Here is a 22,748-nt window from a genome sequence, read left to right as displayed (position 1 = left end):
AAAAAAAAAAAAAGCCTAATACTAATGATAATGACCGAGGATAAGAAAATCAATACGTCTGTCTATCTATCTGGCTACAGACAAGGTGACAGAATGTTAAACGAAATTATTCCATAATGAATATAATAAAATATAGGCTAATATATTAATATAATATAGGCTAATGTATTAATATAATTTATGGCATTACTTGGCATACTAAAACATGGTTGTACTGTAAGTTTGTTGAATAACCACCGCTTTTTAATCAAAGAACAAAAGACAGTAGAAACATGTATTTTATTCCAAACTTTATTTCCAACTGTTAGTCTGTCTACGGATTGACATTTCAGATGAAACTCCAGGTTTCTGTGCCCAAGTCTTATTACCCGGGCCAGATCTATATAGGTTAGATTGGACTGTTTAAGTGAACAGACAGCAGGCCAAGAAGTTTCCAGCTTGTCCGTTAGATGCCCATGCTTAATCTAAGGCTGCAAAATAGAAACATGCACTGATGCAAGATAAGTTTACTAATTCTCAGAAATCTTAATGTTTTGGGCCATTATGATGACAGGCTTACAAGATGACTGTGATTGGCTGTTGTTACATGTGCCAACCAAGGAAAACTAGTCCATCCTGAACCACAGATGCAGACTAAACCACAAATGATGGTGAGTTGCCCGTCACCATTTAAACAGGATATGCTCAGACTGAAATATGAAAAATGTACATCTTTAATCTACGTAAGGTTTATTGTATTTTCCACTAAAATAAAATACTGTTATAGACATGTCAATCCCTGTTATTCTGACCAGTACTGTAAACATTCGACAGAACATGTTTTAATGGGAGTTCTGCATTGAAAATGAGTAGAGATACCATTAAGAATTACAGTTGCATTTGTTTAAGGGAGAAATGAAGGATTTATGGCAGATGATTGTTGTGGCTGTCTTGTGAGTAACAGAAGTCATAACTTGAAAATGATCAACCAAAACCCTCCAAAAATCATTTTCAGGTTTGTGCAGTTTTGCAGACTTGCACCAACTTTAAAGTATTAAGTGACAACCCCCATCAACCACCGCACTGTTATTAAAACAAACAAAAGTTAAAACATTCATAAAGGATGTGGGTGCTCAAATTGCCTTTACCCTCAGCAGCCATAAATAGGTAATAATATGTGTTTGAGCAGGCAGATCAGTCGTCTGCTAATAATATCCGAAGACTTCAGACTTCAGATTAGTCTGCTGCTAATAATATCACATTTATTTTTCCCAAACTAAAAACAGCAAGGCAAGAGATACAGTGTCTGAGCTGGTGTATTTAGTCAAATTACGCAAAACCAGAAAAGAACTTGTCCAGGTCACATTTCACCTCAAACTCAAAAGCAAGACATAGGAAATTATAGATTATAGTTTGTGTATGGTTATTGGACTATTAAAGATTTGTCCCATTATTTATCACAATTATCTGTGATATATGTTTATCTGTGATAAATATCTAATTATCTGGGGGGGGGGGGGGGGTTGTGTATATATATATATATATATATATATATATATATATATATATATATATATATATATATATATATATATATATATTTTGTTATAAATTTATACTTATTGTAAAGACTCTACTACTCTGGTTAAGCTTATTGGGAATTTAGCGAAAAGTACTATTGACAATTATGAAAATTACAAAAAAATTAAGACCAGTTAAAATTAAGACCAGATGCTTTATAGTAATAGGAAAGTCTCAACATATTATTTTCCTTTTGATTTTGAGGTTAAATGTGATTTGTGAGATTCACTCATGCACTCACCAAATGATCAAACTAATGGCCCTGGTTAACACAAATGTATACACTATGCCAGTGGGGGTTTAGTTTTACTGAAAACAAGACTAAGCAGGGCACAGATCTTAATGTCACGACCACAAGAAATCTGTCAGATTTCACAAGTTAACTTTCCATTACACCCACTTAATGCAGTGACTAATACAATAAGAAAGGAATGGCAAAGTTAACCCGAAATCGACAGCACAGCCACAACTAACTCGCCAAACCACACTCATCTTCTCCTTTCCATACGACTTTCACAATGAATCTGAAACACCCATAAACCGTTAAAGAGGCTGTGAGGTGCCATCGCACATCCAATTAGGTCTACAAAGCCAAAACAAAAAAGGGAAGATGAAAAACCCTACAGTATGTAGGTCCTACACATTTATTCACCCAGGATACGCAACCTCAAAATGTGCAAAACATGTTGATGCGTCACATTTGTAGCTTTCATGCAACTCCCCCGGCGACAGTGAGCAAATGAGTTGACAGGAGTGTGTTTGAATGGGTCACTGCATAAGTGCTTTATGCATGTCAAATTTCCTTGTATTCATTAATATCCTCAACTTGCATGGGCTAATTAGCATCAAGAGACATTTGAGTGTATGGTTGTGTATGAGGTACAAAACCCTCCCTCTTTATGTGCAATAAAGCAGCAGCATCTACATCCATCCTTTCTGTTCATTTTGCTCGTTTTTTTGAAACATGAGAATAAAACATTGTAAGGGGAAGAGGTTGTATGTCCAGCGAAGCAAGACTCTTCTTCATCCTCGTCGCCCCACCGAGCTCAAACGGCATTTAACGGTTCCTGCAAAACACAAAAACATGCCCAGTGCTACGGCCACTCAACGTCCCAGAGAGCCAAACATCGTCCAGACGTTGCCTAAAGCACTGTCTAGACGTCCTCTTTGCACTTTTAACCATTCGTTATCCTTCTCAAGCTTCCTGCGGGGTCGGCCTCTTGAGGTCTCGGATCTGTTTGATTAGATATGTCTTCTCGTCGCTGAACTGCTCGTCCTCGGCTCGGTCGTTCTGGAACTTGCTGAGGAACTCGATGAGTTTGGTCTGGTTCTTCAGCAGGATGTCGAGGATGGGCTGGGTCTTGTTCGGATTGGCCACAAACACCTGAACGCACAGAGAAAGAACTTGTCACTCAGAATTTTGAAGCTTGAGACAAGTTTCGGGTTGGTGAAATAATAATAGATTCAAACCTTAAACACATGGAAAGCCTCAAACTGGATGTTGCGGCTCTTGTCTCTCAGTAGGTTCATCATGAGTTTGAGGTTCTCTGGTTTGCTAATGTACTTCGTCATTATAGTGAAGTTGTGTCTGTCCAAAAGCAGCTCTCCCAAAAGCTGAGAGGAAGAGGAAATACATAAAACACCAGAAGCACTTAATAATAAAGATGTAATGGCTACAGTAAACATGCGCACAGTTCAGTTTAAATGCATTATAAAGCTGTGTTGCTAAACACAACTATACACACATATAGATATACACTACTGTTCAAAGGTTTGTGAGCAAAAATATTAAGAAATTGTTTATTTGATTCAGCAAGGACACATTAAATTGATCAAAAGTTAAGACATTTATAATGTTACAAAAAATGCTGTTTTTTTTACTTTCTATTCATCAAAGACTACTGAAAAAAATAATCAGTTTCATGAAGGATCATGTGACACTGAAGACTGGAGTAATGATGCTGAAAATTCAGCTTTGATCACAGAAATAAATTACATTTTACAAATATATTCAAACAGAAAGCAGTTCTTTTAAATTGTAATAATATTTCACAATATTACAGTTCTTACTGTATTTTGATCAAATAAAAAACTTTTCAAAAACTACCAAAATACCTTTTGAACAGCAGTTTTAATAAGCACAACAACATACAAATCAACCCGTTCCTTACCTTTAGCGACTGCCTCTTAGTCACATAGTTTTCTGAGTGAAGCAGTTTCTCATATTCACTAAAGAACTGAAGACCAAAAGTGGAGAAAAGAAAGGACAGAGATATACAGTAAATTTCAGATTGTCTGGCTTCTTCTCATACAGTAGCCCAGAAAAGTAAAGCATACTTACAACACACTTGCATTAGATAAAATATCAAATCAAGTGGTATTTATTTTAAAGAAAGATAGCACTTTACAAGCAAAACACTTAACAAAACACGTCCTGTATTTGAGTCCTTAATATGGTTATGTTCACACACGGTTCAGTTAGTTACGGGAGTGACAACCGCACTCTATAACCGAACTCACACTCGTACATTTTCAGGAATCACAACACAACCGCATTCTCGGAAACCCTGCGATGTGTGAAAGGAACCGTATTGGACAACTAGTTGTCTCAAGCCAGACATTTGGAGAGAGATGTCCTACACTGCACAAATGCTTCTCTACAGTGTGTTGTGGGTTTGTAGTTTCGATTTCAGTAACTTACAGAAACAGCGAGATATAAGCTGTGTGTCAGTTTTGTGTTCTACGTGCGAGTCAAATGCTTCACTCTCTACCCAGGTATAAAAGCTGCGGTCGGTTAACAAATATTTGACAGACAAACTCGCAGCTCAATTGGACTCTTCTTGTCGTGTCAAAAGTGATGAGGCTTTTCAGTTTTATAAACATCGCCATCTTTGATATTAATTTGGTTACTGCCGCTATGGTTACTAGCAAGAGAATACTAGCTTGACTCTCGATGCACGGTCATACAGACAGTATTCGAGACTGGGACATTTTGAGACTCACCTGTAAGTAAATGCGGTTGTCAATCCCAAAACTAGCAGTGTGAACGCAGCAATATAGTCTAAAATTATGACAAAAGTATTTGGACATTTGGTTGCCTAATGTTACAAAAAGCTGTTGTTGATGTGAAGAACTTAGTTCATACATCCACTAAAATCAACTTGACACCAAAATCATAATGCAAATATGTGTTTTGCATTTGTAGAAATGATATTCATATCTAAATTCATATGTAAAGAATTTGAAATATTTTAAAGTGTGACTAAAAGGGGTTTTTTTGGGCCCACTTCACATTCAAATCAATACCAAAATGTATTGACTTTCACATTAAGTGCAAAGAAACAAATGCAAATTCGAGGAACTTCTTGTAGAATGACTGACAGATCCAATGATAACAGACAGTGATGGAAGCCAAATAAATGAAAAGAAAAGTCAGTAACTCACTCTATCATAGTGTTGCTCCAGAAACTCAGCGCTGAGCAGTTTGTGTCTCGTCAGCAAATCCTGGAAGAAAACCAAACAAATGGAATTTATCAGACATAATAATTATACAGGGCATCTGAAGATGAAATACTCAACCACCGCCGCCCAGACAAAACAAACACCTAGGCTAGTTTGTTTGTCAACATACTAACTTTAAAAGTGGCAAATGCATCCGAGGCGATGTCGAAGGTGGACATCTCCACGTATCTGAAGAAATCGTAGAACTGCTCAGAGCAGAGGGTGATCTTTGCCAGCGGCTCATGCCGTATACATTCCCTCAGCATGATCCCGCAGTTCAGAGCGATGTCTGGAGACTCGTAACTGCAAAAAAGACAGGAACATTTGGCCACCATATACACATCCTCATGTTGTTCTAAAAGTTTTTTTCATTCATAGACCCTGAAGGAGATTTAAAGTTGCACAATGTAATATTGACAGCTAGTGGTTGAAATGGGTACTGCAGTTTTTTTCCACCCCCTCTTCATTGGAGTCAATGCTCACGTGGGTTGCCAGATAGAGGACACAAACTGTGATCTCTGACCCAAGTTTGTTTGCTGACTTCCATGGCTGCAATATGCTGTGTTTCCCTCAAACTGGCAACCCGGGAATCAAATACTATTGGGTAAATTGGAAGTGGGCGGGATCAAAGACCAAAACAAAAACAGACATTATGACACTGAACACACATTTCAAATTAACTGACAGTAGCATTGTGTTTTTCAGAGAAACAAGTATTTGAACTTAGCATGTTTCCAAAATTATGGTATTTTTATTAGTGCTGGGCAACGATTAATCGCGATTAATCTCATCAAAAATAAAAGTTTGTGTTTACATATTATATGTGTGTGTACTGTGTATAATTATTTTGTATATATAAAATACACACACATATACATGTATATATTTAAGAAATATTTGCATATATATACACACTGTATATAATAACAACTTATAATATATATAAATATTTTATATATAAATAACACATTTTCTTAAATATATACATGCATGTGTGTGTATTTATATATACAAAATAATTATACACAGTACACACACATATAATATGTAAACACAAACTTTTATTTTGGATGCAATTAATCGTGATTAATCGTTGCCCAGCACTAATTTTTATGCTTTAGTACAGTAAAAAAAATGACATACAGCACATTTAAGTTGGATGTTCATGCTACTTTTTTCATACAATGAAACTAAATGGTGGTCAGGGGTTGTCAAGCTCCAAAAAATAACAAAAAAGTACCACAAAAGTAGTCTAAAATAAAATAATAGTTGATGTGTATATGAAGTTGGATGTAATTTATATCCAACTTTATTCTCATACACTCACGTAAAGCAATATATAGTAAATAGCTAATCTCAACTGCTTGATTTTTTCATAAAACATAACTATATTATCTCCCTGATCTTTAAATGAATTTGGATATAAAAGTATGTCTAATTTTATCTGCATACACACAACATACTAGAGTAGGGCTATATATACTATATTGCATATCTCAACTGCTTGATTGTTCTAATCTGCTTAATGAGACTATAAGGCATTAATATATTAAGATATTATAAACATTAACATCATGATTTTCTGTAAAGCTTCTTTGTAACACTATATTGTTATTTTTGACATGATTTGACTTGTCCAAATGGCTTGTCTGCTATATTCTTGACTTAAAACTATATGTTTTTTTCAAGTCCTCTGAAGTCATACGGCTTACTTTTAAGTTTTAAGGAATTTGATAATTGGAAAAGCACTAACATGTTGTGAACTATCTAAACAATTCACATTAAAGATGGTATCGCTGATGTAGGATAAGATGTACCCATTGCTAATGCTGACTCACTAGAGTAAATACTCATCTGGGATCAGATAGCTCATCTAAAATATTTACCAATAGTCTCATATTTAGTCACCAAACCACTTCCTTGATACCTTAGTCTGAGATATGATCGAAACACCAGCTTCAAATTTAGAAAAGCAGATCGAACTAGTCTGACAACTGCCACATTTATGTTATATATTAAATAGGTGAATATGAAAATCAAATTAATGTCTTCACAATATGTTTGTGAGTGTGTCTCACCCTTTAAGCAGCATGAAGAGTATATTTTGTTGAGTGCACAGGTATTCAACAGTGGGTGTCCGTGTGCCGATTTGACGTCTCAAAATATTATTAAAGATCTGTGCCACGTCTTTCTTGCCCTAAAGGAAAAAAAATGCAGAATAGTTACTGAAAAGCTCAATTAATTGAAAATAAAAACATGTATTTCCACAAACTGGAATTTGAGAAATAAAGTATGTAAATCTTGTAAAACTGTTTAAAAACCATTGATCCGGCTGATCCGTTCACAAGTGGCCAGTCAAGACAGTTTGCCATTGACATCTGTTAATACACGCAATATTAACGTCTCTCAGTTGCATAATAAGAAGCCACTTATGATTAGAGGAGGGCATCTCTTTTGTGGCTATTGTGAATTGTTTAGTGAAATAGTGAATTGTATTTTAAACTAATCATAATTCTAACATCTAACATTACTTCTCCTACAGGCCTGACATTCTAACACTTGAAGAACAAAATGAACTCTGTTGATGTGTTGAAACCAGTGGAAACTTTCAGATGCTGGCTAGACAATATCCAAAAAATAATATTCAATAATAGTCGCATGACATATTAAGTAATCAAATGAACTTCTAACCTCTTCCATGGAACTGGGGGCTTGTTTCGCACAGATTGAATAGTGAATGATCATATTGAAAGAAAATGATCATGAGTCATAGGTCATGTTATTCTGTTATTACTTTTGTATCGGTCCAGTCTATCCTATAAAAAAACACCACCTTTTTGAGAGAGCTTTTCTGAGAATTGCTTCGAGATAATAGAATTGAAAATAATAGATCAGTTCAATTATTATAAAAAGGGACAAAACGTCGTCCGACTCAAAGCCAGTTGTCGACTGTAGATGCAGTGCTAGAGTATAAATATTATCTAGTGTCGACTGGAGACGCTTGGGTGTCGACTTCTTTTTTCTAACTGAATGGGTGTTTGGCTTAAAATCATTCAAAATAAGACCATGTGCTTAAAAAAATAAGCTTAAAATGAAGATATAAACTGATATCATATTTCCTAATTTAATTTAGCCTTTCATTTAATTAATGAAACAGGGTTGTCATGGTCATGGAAAACCTGGATATATGAGGAATGTTTTATTTTAGACCTGGAAAAGTCATGCAAAAATAGTTTTTTTGTTTTTTACAATGAATGAACTTTTTCTAGTTATTTTAAGTTCTAGAAATAGATATTGAAAAAAAAACTGTAATTAAGTTGTTTTAGCTAATTTGTAAGTCGCTTTGCATAAATGAATAAATGTAAATGTCTAGGTGTGAACTAGAAAGTTTAAAAGCTCCAATTTACTTCAAGTGAAACCGAAGAATGAACTGGTGTGACGTCATTTCGAACAAAATAAGGCCAAAGCGTGGTTCGTTTCGGGAATCGCAACAGCTTGCCTAAACTGACTTTCCGAAAAGTTTGCTCTGGCTAGTAAACACCTTTGTACTACATTGTTCTGTGGCGATTACATACTAAAGAGATCAGAACCCAGAAGACATTATTCGGCACTGGTTCCTTCAAGATTTTCCTATGGGGTTTTATAATGGGGTTTTTCAATTAATGAAATTATAAAACCCCATAGGAACATTTTTGGGGATCCAGGAGGCGGGGTTTCATCAGTCTTCCAGTTTGTATTTCCACAGCATAAGATCTCACAGATTTATAAATCAATCGCTCGTTTTCAAATCTTCCCGGTCTACTGACATGTGTTGTGACATCCGCTTAAAACGGCGTCTTTTCAGTTTCAAGTCAACTAGTAGCCTAGTTGAATAATTTCTTTCGATACTGCCCTCTGTAACCGGTAGGCGTGGCTTGGGAGTGGCCTCGTAGGGCAGCGAAGCAAGTGCATTCTGGGAGTTGTCGTCTTTCATCCACATGAGCCAAAAATAAATTCTCACTTTTCTCAGTCTAAAAGGCACCAATTTCTATCCTATTCCATCAACTTCTTCACATTCGTCTTTCCAGCAGTGAAATATCCCTTTAAAAGAGCATTTGAGAGCTGCTCAGTGGATTTTGAGGGACTTTACTTTTCATGTGACAAGAATATATTTTTGTGGCTTAGTCTATTAAACTCGTCCCCCACCTCAAAGTCAATGAGCTGCAGATCTGCGACGAGGGTGCTGAGCAGACCGCTGTTGTAGAGCTCCTGAGCCAGCTGAGCCACGGCTTCTGTCTGCGGCTCCTTCTCACTCGTGCCATAGAGAATCTCCTTCATCGCCAACAGAGATTTGGACACCTCTTCAGAGGCCTGCAGACACACAGCCCTCTTATTAATGGCCTCATGAAACTCTTTAATAGGTGACATTAACAGTACAAGCCCAAACACACGTGTGTAACAGCGCATTGTTCAAATACCTTCTCAGCCTTCTTGTCCGAAATGTCCTGCTTCTCCAGAATGGTCATGCTGTCCTTTAGATTCTTCACAATGTCCGCGGGACACTTGTGAGACTTACCGAAAGGGAACGGCATGGCGAAACCTTACCAGGGCAACCAGGTAGCAGAGAGCCCAGCTGTGAAAAAGTGAACGAGAAACAGAGAGAACGTCAAAAGGAGGGAAAGAAGAAAATGACTGAGAAAGAACGAATGGACAAACAATCAAACGAGAACTCTTTCATGAGCAAAAGAATAACCAAAACAAAACAACAGATAATAGAACTGACAACCGACTTAGAATCAGCAAAAGAAAAACGTAGAAGTCACAGAAAGAAAGGGAAAACGAACAATAATAAACAAAACAAGTGAACAAAAACAGAAAAAAATGAATGAATTAAACAAAAACATGAGAATGAATAAATAAACAAATGAAAGAATGAACAAACAGAGAAACAAATGAAAAAATGTATTAACATGCCCAAGACTTTTGCACAGTACTATATATATATATATATATATATATATATATATATATATATATATATATATAATAACAACAAAAAACAAGTAAATACAAAAAAAAATAATAATAAATAATCAAAAGAAAAATAACCAGATTAAAGGCAAGTTCAGTGCTCACTGCCATCAACATTTCTCTGAATTTCAAGTTAGCACATTTGAACTAATTATAGAAGGAAGTTGAACTCCACTAGGCTAGGGTGTAAATTCACACCTTATGTTCACACACACAGACACATGTCAGACACAGCACAAATGCGAGGTGAGCTTTGCAAAGTTGATAAACAGGAAATGTGCAGCAGGAACCTCTTCAATGAATACGCCTGTGTGCTGGTTTCCTCCAAAAGATCACAGCAGCCAAACTCAAGCATGAAGTTCTGACCTGAAGAAAAATCACTCAGAAATACTGATGTTTTTCCATTACCCTTTTCCAAAACACAAACTATTATTAATATTACAGTGTGCTCTGAATACTCCATGTGGCAGCTCGTGGGATCCGTGCGTCACAGGACCATACGTCCAGCCGGTTAATCTCCATTAGCTTGTGCAAGTTCGCCAAATCCGTGACCTGGTGACCAACCACGCTCGCCATGTCTGAGCAACGCAAATCTGAACCCAAACAGAGTTTACATCTAAACCAGGGGTGTCTAGTCCTGCTCCTGAGGGTCACTGTCCTGCAGAGCTCAGATGCCCAATTAAACACACCTGAACCAGCCAATCAAGCCCTTACTGGGCATACTGGAAACTTCCAGACTCGTGTTGAGGCAAGTTGCAGCTAAACTCTCCAGGACCGAGTTTGGACACCCCTGAACTAAACATTAATTTCATAGTTGCTGCAATGGTTGCATGAGATCAATTACAGGTTAACTGATCAGCCACACTAATATGATGCTAATAATCATAATTGTTGCACATGATGTTAATAATTACATTTGTTGCATTGCCAACAATTACTGCTGCATGCTGTACTGTCAAAATCAACAATACTGTACAATACGGTGGAGAGCAGGGTTAGTCTTCACACATCACAAAGGCTATATCGTAGTATCTATGAAACAATATTAATAGTACATTAGTTTATAATCATGTTTTAGTCAAAGTGTTTTCGGTTTCAAACAGGTAGGCGTAGTTTGTCACAATGTGTTTTATGAATAGTAGGCTATCACACTATATATACAAATATATTTATAGAATTTATGAATTCCAATTTTTGTTGGTCTATTATATATTTATAATAAATAAATACACACACAGTTTGATGGAGACCCCATTTTATAGTGCTACAATAGTAACAATAACTAAATATAAATAACTAAATATAAGGAAACTGAATAAGTAATAAAGGGATGTATTATGTGCATATTTATATACGAGAACTCTAAAACTAAAGATTGTTATCAAATGAAAATATAACAAAATATAATTTATTAAGGGAGTTGGATATTGCAGGGTATATTTATTTTTTTTATAATTATTTAATATGTAAAATGTGTCTGAATCTTTATGCAATATATTCTGGGATATAGGCCTATTCTGTGAAAAATATATATTATTCAATCATATTTATTGATCATTTTTAAAATTATTTTAAATATTATAATAAATTATTCTCTTATAAATAACATTATTTACTTAATTTCACTCTAATACACTAGAAAACAGGACATTCAAAATACCCGGACACTCCTGGCAACATTTTATCGGCTGATCGGTTGAGTTATCGGCTGATGTCAGCAATATTAAAATTGTCAAAGACTAGTTTAATGGCATCATCTAATGACAAAGATTCGAAACAGGTCAAATTAAACAGCAGTTGCATGCATACTTGTGTCCTAACTGGATGATAATGTAGATAATAGATCAAAATCACAACTATGTACTGTTCAGCTGTTAAGTATTGGTATATTTGATGGTGCAACTGTTAATACCCAACACATTATACACATGCTAGTGGATTCAGCATCAAGATCTGTGTAAATCAGCAGAAGTTATGAAGCAGCCCATGTCTAACTGTGATATAAAGGGCTCGATTATCTAGATGACAGAGGGGCTTCACTTTAACTGTGACTCAATCCTAGTGAACTGTCTACCTAGAATGAATCTATGACGGCCCCCAGTTCAGACATGTCTATGCTGTTGCCTGGGTAGGTTGCAGACTAGTTTGAGACACAGCCCCCTACTTTTGCGCAAGTAGAGGCCCAGTGTGATAGTGTGACAGAATACAGATAAGGCAGGCATATACGTCAGCCTCTAGTCAACTAACGTTACCTTGTTTATCTTTAAATCGGTGATGTACAAACCACAATAGATACGAAGCCCCTTCTCATCGTTAGTGTCACTCCATACTCAGACTGTGTGCGTAAATGGAGTTGAGGTTGCGCACAGGATGGCTCTGATAGGCCTCTACGTGCACTTAACAATATATAGCTGCATAACAAGAGCCAACAAAAGAAAAGTAAACAATATCACACCTTATTTTTGGGTCTCCTTCGGCCTTTTCTAGCGAATAGCGGTGTGATTCCTGGAATATGATGTTTTGGTGTGTTATTTCTTAGCCAGATTTGAGCGGAGAACCGTCTGTGTGTGTGTGTGTGTTAGGCTACAATCAGCAGCGAGAACTTCCGCAAACCTGCAGTGAGGAGGATTTCAAAATAAAAGCCCCAAACAAACGCGCTCTCTCTCTCTCTCTCTCGCTCTCTCTCTCTCTCTCTCCATGAAGAAAGAAAATACAACTGCTCATACACAAATGTAAATGACTAATTTTTACTACAAACAAACTTTTAAATTATGGATAGCTTATTGCCTTCATACATTAACAGCATCACCAAAACAAAAATACCGTAAATCACTGTAAAGACGTGATTATTTTCTTTGATTTATTCACAATGGATGCTAGCATGTAGTAGCCCATATGCTATTTGCTTATCAAGCAGTTATCAAGACGCCGATATACCGTATTTGTATTATTTCTTTCTTTTTTCTTTAATCTAGTTGTTATTGTTAAAAATGATGCAATAAAACAACTATAAAGTAAAAAAGAAGTTAAATAAAAATATGTTTGTAATTAAAGATGCACATACTTTTAAAATAAAATATATTTTTTTTATGAAGAAGACAACTCAATAAATATAAACAAATAGATATATTGAAACAGGCCCAATAACTGACTAATAACAGTGAGGAAGATGAATCAGTTTCTCAATACAGATATTTGCCATTGTTTCTGTGTATGTCAGTTATTGTTCCTACAATGAAACTTATTCATTCATTCATTCATTCGTCCGTCCGTCCGTTCGTTCGTTCATTCATTCATTCATAAATAAATACATGGTGAAAGGGAAACTGAATTTAAATAAAACTAAAGTAAACTGGTACAATGTACAATAAACAGAAAAATAAACATGCAGTTTTATATTTTTGGCAATTCATTTTCAAACTTATCGAATGAAAATATACCAATAGCCTATAACACTGAATTAGAAAATAATTGTATTATTTAGGGAGTTGGAGTTTAATTTGCTTGACATGTTGTCCACGTACACTTAGTAGACCATGAGGTGTTATCGTCTAATTTACATAATAAATTATATTCAGACAAAATCCTAAAGGGATTTGGATGAGGAGTGTCTTAAAGCAGTTTGACTCCCTTTGTCCAAGACATTATTTGAAGGTCCTATCAGAGCCATCCTGTGCGCAACCTCAACTCCATTTACGCACACAGTCTGAGTATGGAGTGACACTAACGATGAGAAGGGGCTTCGTATCTATTGTGGTTTGTACATCACCGATTTAAAGATAAACAAGGTAACGTTAGTTGACTAGAGACTGACGTATATGCCTGCCTTATCTGTATTCTGTCCATCACACTGGGCCTCTACTTGCGCAAAAGTAGGGGGCTGTGTCTCAAACTAATTTTTACTATAAACAAACTTTTAAATTATGGATGGCTTATTGCCTTCATACATTAACAGCATCACCAAAACAAAAATACCGTAAATCACTGTAGAGACGTGATTATTTTCTTTGATTTATTCGCAATGGATGCTAGCATGTAGTAGCCCATATGCTATTTGCTTATCAAGCAGTTATCAAGACGCTGACATACCGTATTTGTATTATTTCTTTCTTTTTTCTTTAATCTAGTTGTTATTGTTAAAAATGATGCAATAAAACAACTATAAAGTAAAAAAGAAGTTAAATAAAAATATGTTTGTAATTAAAGATGCACATACTTTTAAAATAAAATATATTTTTTTTATGAAGAAGACAACTCAATAAATATAAACAAATAGACATATTGAAACAGGCCCAATAACTGACTAATAACAGTGAGGAAGATGAATCAGTTTCCCAATACAGATATTTGCCATTGTTTCTGTGTATGTCAGTTATTGTTCCTACAATGAAACTTATTCATTCATTCATTCATTCGTCCGTCCGTCCGTTCATTCGTTCGTTCGTTCATTCATTCATTCATAAATAAATACATGGTGAAAGGGAAACTGAATTTAAATAAAACTAAAGTAAACTGGTACAATGTACAATAAACAGAAAAATAAACATGCAGTTTTATATTTTTGGCAATTCATTTTCAAACTTATCGAATGAAAATATACCAATAGCCTATAACACTGAATTAGAAAATAATTGTATTATTTAGGGAGTTGGAGTTTAATTTGCTTGACATGTTGTCCACGTACACTTAGTAGACCATGAGGTGTTATCGTCTAATTTACATAATAAATTATATTCAGACAAAATCCTAAAGGGATTTGGATGAGGAGTGTCTTAAAGCAGTTTGACTCCCTTTGTCCAAGACATTATTTGAAGGTCCTCTTGTCTATGCTGATATGTGCCTCTTTGTAGTAACAAAAATAAATAAACTCAAAAATATGTCAAAAAATATATTATATAAAATATATATATTTTTTTTTAAATTAAATTCGTTATTTAAAATATTTATTTCAAATTATTTTAACTTCAATTTAGGTGTTTTTAAAGCATTTTCATTTCGTTTATGTTATAAATTATTTTAAATAATTTGAACATTTACTGAGGCCCCCTGGAAGTTTGCCGAGGGCCCCGGGCTCCTGGTTGAGAACCTCTGCCTCAAAGCTGGAGCCTGTCCAAATACATCACCAGACCACTTGTCTACACTTACGGGACGTATTTTCGGAGTTTGGCCAAAGTGTTCAAGTTGGCTTAAGAAGTGTTTTAAGATTTTTGTTTACTCAATGGGACACACGTGATTGTGGGGCTTCATTTTCAGTCTCTGCAGTCTCTGCACCACTAAAATGTGCAATAATTTACGTTTTGAATCCGGATTATATGCAATATCTAATTAATTTAATTTACAATTGAAAGTTTTGCTAGACATGACGCGAAATCGGAAGACGTAGCTCGTGAATGACGGGATAGCTTAGCCTCAAATACCTCTCTGATAGACAGTGTGGATTTAGTGTGCGTTGAGTGTACTGAACTTTAACATTTTTCAGACCAGGGACAATGCAAACTACCTTAGAGTGTGGGTATTGAAATTGGACCCGATGATTTGGACAGGCCCCTTATGCTTATGGTAAAGCCCAGACTGTAAAAAAAACAAAAACAAAAAGTAGTGTGAAAAGCCAAGAAGGCTAGTGTGTTTGTGTATGCTTCACCGCCCTCTACTGGTTAAATAATATACTTCAACAGAGATCCAGGATAATGCATTTGCGTTTGTTCTTGGTATTCACAAAGACATACACTGAATGATTTATTTGTAAAATGGTGCAAAAAACAAAACAAAAACGGATTTGTGGTTAGGGTGTCATTAGCTGGATCTCTGAAGATGTAATGTTAGCTAAAATAAGAAATATAAGCTCTGCTTAAACAAACAGCATGTAAAAAAAGTGTCGGGTGTAAAGCGGCTTTTAGTCTTAATTCCTAATTGATCAAACATTTGTTTTTAATTAATCGGAAATCTAAATAAATTGAGTGTTTATTGTCTCATTTTTTGTTACAGGTTTTTTTTTTTACTTGTTACCCTAACCTCAGCAAAACTCATTGAAAAGCAACATTTTCTAGAGTACACTGACCCATTTACAAAAAAAAACACACAACAACTTTGCTTTCAAAAAATTGAGAAAGAGTTTTAGGTCATATTTTTGCACCCCAGTAAGTGGCAGGTGGCGATAAGCCCCCTCAGACGTCCACAGAGAGAGCAGAGCCGAAGAAGAGCTCGACACGGAAGCGCTTCGAGCGGAAGTGGTTTTTTTCTCGGCCCTCGTGTCGCTCTTCCTTTCCGCCTGCTCGAGTGCGCCATACACACACACGCTGCGAAGGTAACGACGAAAAACAGATTTTAAACCCTTTATACCCTTTCCATCCACATCAAAATATACTCATCTGGTTGTTAACAGAATCATATTCGTGTTTTGGCTCGTATATGTCATGTAGCTCGTCAAAACGATGATTTTGTGCCTCTTCTGTAAGCGGTCCACGAGCCCGCTGTCTCTCCCTTAGAAAAGACCAAGAGTGAAGAAGAACCCGCACATGTGAATTATGACATTTTGTCTTCTATTTCACAAAGTGTCAAATTTAGATGAATCATGTTTAACGTTACTGTAGTATTGGGTTACGGCGTATGGATTAAGAGTAAATTTAGGGTGTAAGTTAATTAGGTTGGGATCATATTCGTAATCTATATGAAGACAAGTTGAGATCGTGATTATTTATCCTCGTTTTAACTTCCAACATACATTGGTTTAAATGGAATAAAACATTATGTACTGTATTAATTAATTAAAAATTGCTGCTTTTTTTGTGTGGGACACCCTTATCTTTTAAAATAGAATTGCGTTATTATATGAAATGTAACTTTTTGTTATTTTTGTTGAATTCAGCTTGCTTTTTCTCCCTCAATTCATCTAGGATTATTTTGTTAACTCTATGATTTTTATGGATTGGTATGTGTGTTGTGGACACCTTTATGTACATATAAATGTGACTTTTTTTCTCATTTGATTGTAAAGATGGCTGAAGATTGGGAGGCTGCGCCAGCTGTCGCTGAGACACCAGAGATCAAACTCTTCGGCAAATGGAGCACAGATGATGTGCAGATCAATGACATCTCACTGCAGGTGTGTTTGACGCTCACACAGCTGGACATTAACATGACATGGACATGGTTTTGTAAGGAATGCATATGTTTTTTATTTGTCATTAACCCTATGAAAAGACATTGGTGCAGATGTTATTTGTATGGCCAGAAAGCAAGATGAATTTCTGATGGCTTACAATTGTAAATCAATGAGATTTTTTATGACAGACTTTAATGTATATAAACATCAGTTGTCATTCTATATTTGTCAATATGTCTTGGTAAGATATTATAATGCTTTGTTCAAAGCAATGCTGTTTTAATTGTAGACAAAGCATAATGCAATGCAATACGAGAGAGATGTAGAAATGTTCCTCAAAAGCCTGTTGTTTAATATTTTTAACATGATTTTTTTAAGTTATATATGAATCAAGTAAATCTAGGTGGCTTCAGTCCCGTATATGTTGAAATATTAATAACAATTTAAAAGTTGTTCTTAGTTTACTATATAAATAATCTTTAAATATTTCACAGCAAAAATATCACAACCTGAAAGTGGACATTATTACTATTACACAGATTTTTTAATTTTTTTACACTGACAAAAATATTTTTTTGCCATTGTTTTGATCGTGTTTATTTGGAGGCTGTACATTAAGCACATCAACATATGTCTCTCTTTCAATAGGATTACATTGCCGTGAAGGAGAAATATGCCAAATACCTCCCCCATTCCAGCGGCAGATACGCAGCCAAGCGTTTCCGTAAGGCTCAGTGTCCCATTGTGGAGCGCGTCACTAACTCCATGATGATGCACGGACGCAACAACGGCAAGAAACTGCTGACCGTCCGCATCGTGAAACACGCCTTTGAGATCATCCACCTGCTCACTGGCGAGGTCAGACCCATTTTCCAGATTTATTCATGCTTTGTTGCCTTGTTTTGTCATAGCAAAGTATAAGGCCTGTTTAAACATATTGCAGAATGAAAATTTGGTAATGATTTTTGTAAACCATTTCTGAGATATTAATAGTCTGTATTAATAGTAGACCATTTCTATTTGGTTTCCAGAATCCTCTGCAGATTCTGGTGAACGCCATCATCAACAGTGGCCCTCGTGAAGACTCCACTCGTATCGGACGTGCTGGAACCGTGAGGAGACAGGCTGTTGACGTGTCCCCCCTGCGCAGGGTCAACCAGGTCTGATTTTCTTCAAGTGTCGTTTGAGTGAGAACTAGCTAAAAGTCTCTAAATAGCTATCTGGCTATTTAAAGTTTCTTTAGGGGCCGCTCATACGACATGGAGAACTATGCGTTTTGGTGACTAGAAAACCAAATGTCATCAAAGTGCAAGTTTTTGACACCAGGAATGAAGTTATTTAATTTAAAATGAGTTATTGTGGATTGTATGTTGAGTTAAAGGGTTAGTTAACCCAAAAATGAAAATTCTGTCAGTAATTACTCACCCTCATGTTGTTCCAACCCCGTAAGACCTTCGTTCATCTTCGGAACACAAATTAAGATATTTTTGATTAAATCTGAGAGCTGGATCACTCCTCCATAGGCTTCTAAGACACTACGTCTGTTGTACCACGTGAAAAAACTCGAGGCCCAGAGAGAAGGAAATGAATAGTTGAATTTTTGGGGTTTTTTTGCACACAAAAAGTATTCTCGTCGCTTTATAAACTTAAAATTGAGCCACTGTAGTCACTTGGACTATATTAACGATGTCTTTAATGCATTTTCTGGGGTTGGAACAAGGGACTTATCATAAGTTAGGAAGCTTTTGGTAACTCAAGAGACTTTATTAGGCCTTTGCGATTTGGTTGTTCACAGAAATGGTCGGTGAAGATATGGTCTATGTGTCACTTATTGTCTGTTGGTGTTATGATTTTAGGCCATCTGGCTGCTCTGCACTGGTGCAAGAGAAGCTGCTTTCAGGAACATCAAGACTATTGCAGAGTGTCTTGCTGATGAGCTCATCAACGCCGCCAAGGTGAGAGAGACAATCTGATCAGATTTTTATTATCTACACCTCCAGATCATGTACAGTAAATGAATGTATGAATCTTGTTATTGTTGAATTTTGTCTGCTATTACAAAGTTATTTTTCTGTTTGTATTGCAGGGTTCCTCCAACTCTTACGCCATCAAGAAGAAAGATGAGCTGGAGAGAGTGGCCAAATCTAACCGCTAATCTCCATTTTGTAGAAATTTGGATTACAATAAAAGTATGAAATGTATTCATGGCTGGTTGTTTTTTTTCTCTTAAATGCAATGCTGATATATCTCCTGTATTTAGAGTCAGGTGAACGAGGATGAACTCTTGAAGGGTTGTGAATCTTTTCTTAGTTGAATTTTGGTAAATGTGTGATTACCTCAGATAAACAGATTTTCCCCAAAGTAATGTGGAGTCAATGCTTCTTGTGCTATTTCAGCAGTTGCATTGTCTAAAATGACAACCGATTGGCTGTAACATTTCATATCTTGTTTTACTTGCACTGCTTAAAGTTTCTGATCTAAGCTGCCTTGAGAGCTCACTGAATTAAGCAGTTAAATCTTTATATAAAACTGATTTTAACCATATTTTTGAATCCTACAGTCATAAGACCCTCAGTCATTTGACATTCATTCCTCTACCCTGCATGCCTTTCATTAACAAATCTATTCTGTAATTAAATGTGTGCTGCTGCTCTACCCTTGCCAGCACATGGATCAGATCGTAACCTTAAGATCTGACAGTCCTCTTGCTGAAATGAAGCTGGCTGTTTTGAAGATATGTGGTATTGGTGTGTGGTTGTAACTTGTGTCCGCCTGCATGTTTGGGATTGGCTGGTAAATAAAGCTAAAGGAAGAACTTCAGTTGACAATGTAATATATCTGACGTTAAACCCATATTGAATCAGTACATTTTTTATAAATGACAAACAATGGATTGAATACATAAAATACATGAGGTGAACCCAACACTAAATCAAGAAGTTAATTGTTATTTTGAAAATAGATGTTTACATGTTATCTAAAGGGCATTCAGACCTCTGCCAGTGATATTCTGACCTCAGAGCTGCATCAACAAACTGCTGAAGCCCGAATTGAATTATGTTCTAGGGTGGAGTCGCATTTTGATGTTAAAAGGGCAGGGTTACAGGAAAAGATGATAATGTACAACCTGGACCATTCTGACCTGTGAAAGGATTACGCCGTAGACTAAGAAAATCTAAATATGTCTCAACCTTTTAGACACATCCTCTTCTTTTGTCTTCTCCCATCTGTGGGTAAGTTAAAAAAAGTAATAGATAAAGCGATGCCATTGTTTTCACATTTGTTGTAATAGTTTTTCACTTCCATAAGCTTTATTACTTAAAATAGCTCTTATATAGCTCTTAAACAGTTCATGTAAATGTCAACCCTCTTATATTACAGTATTTTTTAGGAATAGGAAGTGATCGTGCTTTACAGTGCACTTTAATGCTTTTTTTACTCCTACAATAAGAAAATGGAAAGCTTCTAATTGAATTCCATTGTATCTTTGCATATCATCTACTACAAATTTGCTAATATAATTCTTTTCATCTGTCCTCTTACAGTTCCTCTGTTCTGTTATACATGTGTATTTCCTTCCATCTCACCCCTGGACTGTCTCAAGTTCCCCACCAGGTGTTCACCGGGTCAGCTCTGCCTTTCTAGCAAAGCTGTAGGACAGCGAGGTATGTACTTGTGTCATTAATGTCATTCAGTCTGTGACAGATGATTGGAATTATGTGCTTGATTTACTTGCAAGCAATGAGACCTTCAAATTCCAGTGATCATGCTGTGTTGAGTATTTTGGATGTTACTAGAATTTAACAAACAAATTTGCATAAGCCAGACATTTTGCTTGTCATTATGTGTGTTTTTCTTTGAACAGGGGACTTTCAGGTCACCCTGTATGAAAAGAGCTGTGCTCTTCCTGCCCTGTGTGGATTAACAGGAGAGAAGTTTGCCTTTGGTTTAAACTTTACCTTCACCAGCGACTGCTGTGATACTCTGCTCTGCAACGGCATCTCAGCCAGTTCTGCTGGCATATGGTCCAGCACCCTGCTCTCGCTTCTTCTGGCATTACTTTATTCACAGTAAACTCAACTAATGGACTCTATAAGAAAAAAACTAAGAAAAAAAAACAGACAAAATGTTGGCTAACACCACCAACAACAATAACACACTTTTGGGGATATCTTGAATAATTGTAAGTTTGGTTAAAAAATAAAGTAATTCCTAGAACCCTTGGGTTACACTTTATTTTAAGGTGTATGTACGCATTTAAGTAATACTTAACATGTACTTACTATAGGATTAGGATTGGGGATTGGTTTAGGGTTAGTTGCATGGAATTATGCATAATTTATAGTTATTACTATAGTGTTAACACTTTACAATAAGGTTAATTAAATATTAGTTTAATAATGTATTAATAAATGTTGAAATTAACATTAACAAAGATTAATAAATGCTGTAGAAGTGCAGTTCATTATTAGTTCATGTTAACTAGTGTAAGGGGTGGTTGATTGTGATTTCACTTTTCTTACTTTAGTTAGTGTGTAATGTTGCTGTTTGAGCATAAACAACATCTGCAAAGTTACAATGCTCAAAGTTCAAAGCAAATGAAGAGATTTGCTTTTAAAAAAATTGCTTTTTAAGGACTACAACAAACTGGTGGGGGGACTACACACATTCCTCCCGGGTTAGTGACATCACCAACCCTAAAATTTACATAAACTCCGCCCCCGGGAACACAATTTAATTATCATGACAGAATATGCTAGTTAACTCCACATCAGCTGCATAAATTCTTCAACTAACCATTCAGAAATGTCCTGTTGCTTTCTACATGTTGTCGCCTCTTCTTGAGTCTCTCCATCATTGTCTGACTTGAAAGTTTTGACATTTTCAGTGCATGTCTGTGTGAGGTAAAAGGACACAAGCTGTTGAAGCTCCGCCCTCTGTGCCGGGAGCAGCAGCTCATTTGCATTTAAAGGGACAGACACAAAAACGATGCGTTTTTGCCATCCCTCAAAAAGTGACAATTTTAACATGCTATATAAAAATATATGTGGGGTATTTTGAGCTAAAATTTCACATACACACTCTGGGGACATCAAATACTTATTTTATATCTTGTCAAAAGGGCATTATACCACCCCTTTAACTAATTATAACTAATACAACCTGTAAAATGTCATGTGCAACAAGGACACTGTAAAATAAAGTGTTACCAATTGTATCTATTTTTATAACAGTCCTAACAAGAAGCCTTTACTGTTTCAATCAGCATTGCTGCATTTTACACATGGATAAATTCAACTTAATAAATAACCTTATTTGTGCGTCTTGCTTGATTTTGTAAGGTGTTTTTAAAAATAAATTAAAAGGAATTGCATGGTCAGATGTTAAATTCTGTGTGCGGTGTTTCGCGCATTAATCACACACTAGTTTTTTTTATAAACATATATATATATATATATATATATATATATAAACAAATGCAGGACATACAGTTACAACTCAAAAGAATTTAACAAAAATAATAGAATTATAAACAGTAGAATAAATGCACAATAATACACAATAAATGCACTTA

General features: G+C 35.7%; 3 protein-coding genes across 5 annotated transcripts; 2 read left to right on the top strand and 1 right to left on the bottom strand.

Annotated features, from left to right (window-relative positions):
- Positions 1–1,555: 1,555 nt before the first annotated feature.
- cab39 (calcium binding protein 39) lies at positions 1,556–12,680 on the bottom strand. 3 transcript variants are annotated; one of them, XM_084126515.1, is made up of 9 exons: positions 12,527–12,680; positions 9,519–9,673; positions 9,247–9,411; positions 7,140–7,258; positions 5,196–5,364; positions 5,005–5,064; positions 3,732–3,797; positions 3,031–3,174; positions 1,556–2,944 (listed from the first exon to the last, which is right to left on the bottom strand). In XM_084126515.1, exons 2-9 carry the CDS (start codon positions 9,630–9,632, stop codon positions 2,756–2,758), a joined length of 1,026 nt encoding a protein of 341 aa, XP_083982641.1. In that variant the 5' UTR covers positions 9,633–9,673; positions 12,527–12,680; the 3' UTR covers positions 1,556–2,755. The 3 variants fall into 3 exon arrangements, with proteins under 3 accessions (XP_083982641.1, XP_083982642.1, XP_083982643.1); XM_084126516.1 differs by having other exon boundaries at positions 9,519–9,683; positions 12,527–12,663; XM_084126517.1 differs by lacking the exon at positions 12,527–12,680 and adding an exon at positions 10,150–10,987.
- Positions 12,681–16,295: 3,615 nt separating this feature from the next.
- On the top strand, positions 16,296–19,374 carry rps5 (ribosomal protein S5). The gene is made up of 6 exons (XM_084126092.1): positions 16,296–16,375; positions 17,066–17,173; positions 17,822–18,031; positions 18,205–18,333; positions 19,030–19,128; positions 19,260–19,374. The coding sequence occupies exons 2-6, from the start codon at positions 17,066–17,068 to the stop codon at positions 19,326–19,328; spliced, it is 615 nt and encodes a 204-aa protein (XP_083982218.1). The 5' UTR covers positions 16,296–16,375; the 3' UTR covers positions 19,329–19,374.
- A 909-nt stretch (positions 19,375–20,283) lies between these two features.
- On the top strand, positions 20,284–22,494 carry lypc (ly6 domain containing, pigment cell). Its single transcript, XM_084127373.1, has 3 exons — positions 20,284–20,406; positions 20,719–20,838; positions 21,039–22,494. Exons 1-3 carry the CDS (start codon positions 20,355–20,357, stop codon positions 21,245–21,247), a joined length of 381 nt encoding a protein of 126 aa, XP_083983499.1. The 5' UTR covers positions 20,284–20,354; the 3' UTR covers positions 21,248–22,494.
- The last annotated feature ends 254 nt before the right edge of the window (positions 22,495–22,748 follow it).

Source organism: Abramis brama (assembly GCF_963993115.1).
Source record: "Abramis brama genome assembly, chromosome: 10".
Classification (NCBI taxonomy): domain Eukaryota; kingdom Metazoa; phylum Chordata; class Actinopteri; order Cypriniformes; family Leuciscidae; genus Abramis; species Abramis brama.
This window is presented reverse-complemented; position numbering and strand designations above follow the sequence as displayed.

Excerpts from the sequence above, each read along its gene's own strand:
- cab39 (XM_084126515.1), bottom strand. The coding sequence starts at position 9,632 with ATGCCGTTCCCTTTCGGTAAGTCTCACAAGTGTCCCGCGGACATTGTG. Across the intron at positions 7,259-9,246 it reads TGCAGCTCATTGACTTTGAG|GGCAAGAAAGACGTGGCACA; the intron begins GTGGGGGACGAG and ends TTTTTCCTTTAG. Across the intron at positions 5,065-5,195 it reads ATGCATTTGCCACTTTTAAA|GATTTGCTGACGAGACACAA; the intron begins GTTAGTATGTTG and ends GTTTTCTTCCAG.
- rps5 (XM_084126092.1), top strand. The coding sequence starts at position 17,066 with ATGGCTGAAGATTGGGAGGCTGCGCCAGCTGTCGCTGAGACACCAGAG. Across the intron at positions 17,174-17,821 it reads TCAATGACATCTCACTGCAG|GATTACATTGCCGTGAAGGA; the intron begins GTGTGTTTGACG and ends CTCTTTCAATAG. Across the intron at positions 19,129-19,259 it reads AGCTCATCAACGCCGCCAAG|GGTTCCTCCAACTCTTACGC; the intron begins GTGAGAGAGACA and ends TTTGTATTGCAG.
- lypc (XM_084127373.1), top strand. The coding sequence starts at position 20,355 with ATGTCTCAACCTTTTAGACACATCCTCTTCTTTTGTCTTCTCCCATCT. Across the intron at positions 20,407-20,718 it reads TTGTCTTCTCCCATCTGTGG|TTCCTCTGTTCTGTTATACA; the intron begins GTAAGTTAAAAA and ends GTCCTCTTACAG. Across the intron at positions 20,839-21,038 it reads CAAAGCTGTAGGACAGCGAG|GGGACTTTCAGGTCACCCTG; the intron begins GTATGTACTTGT and ends TTCTTTGAACAG.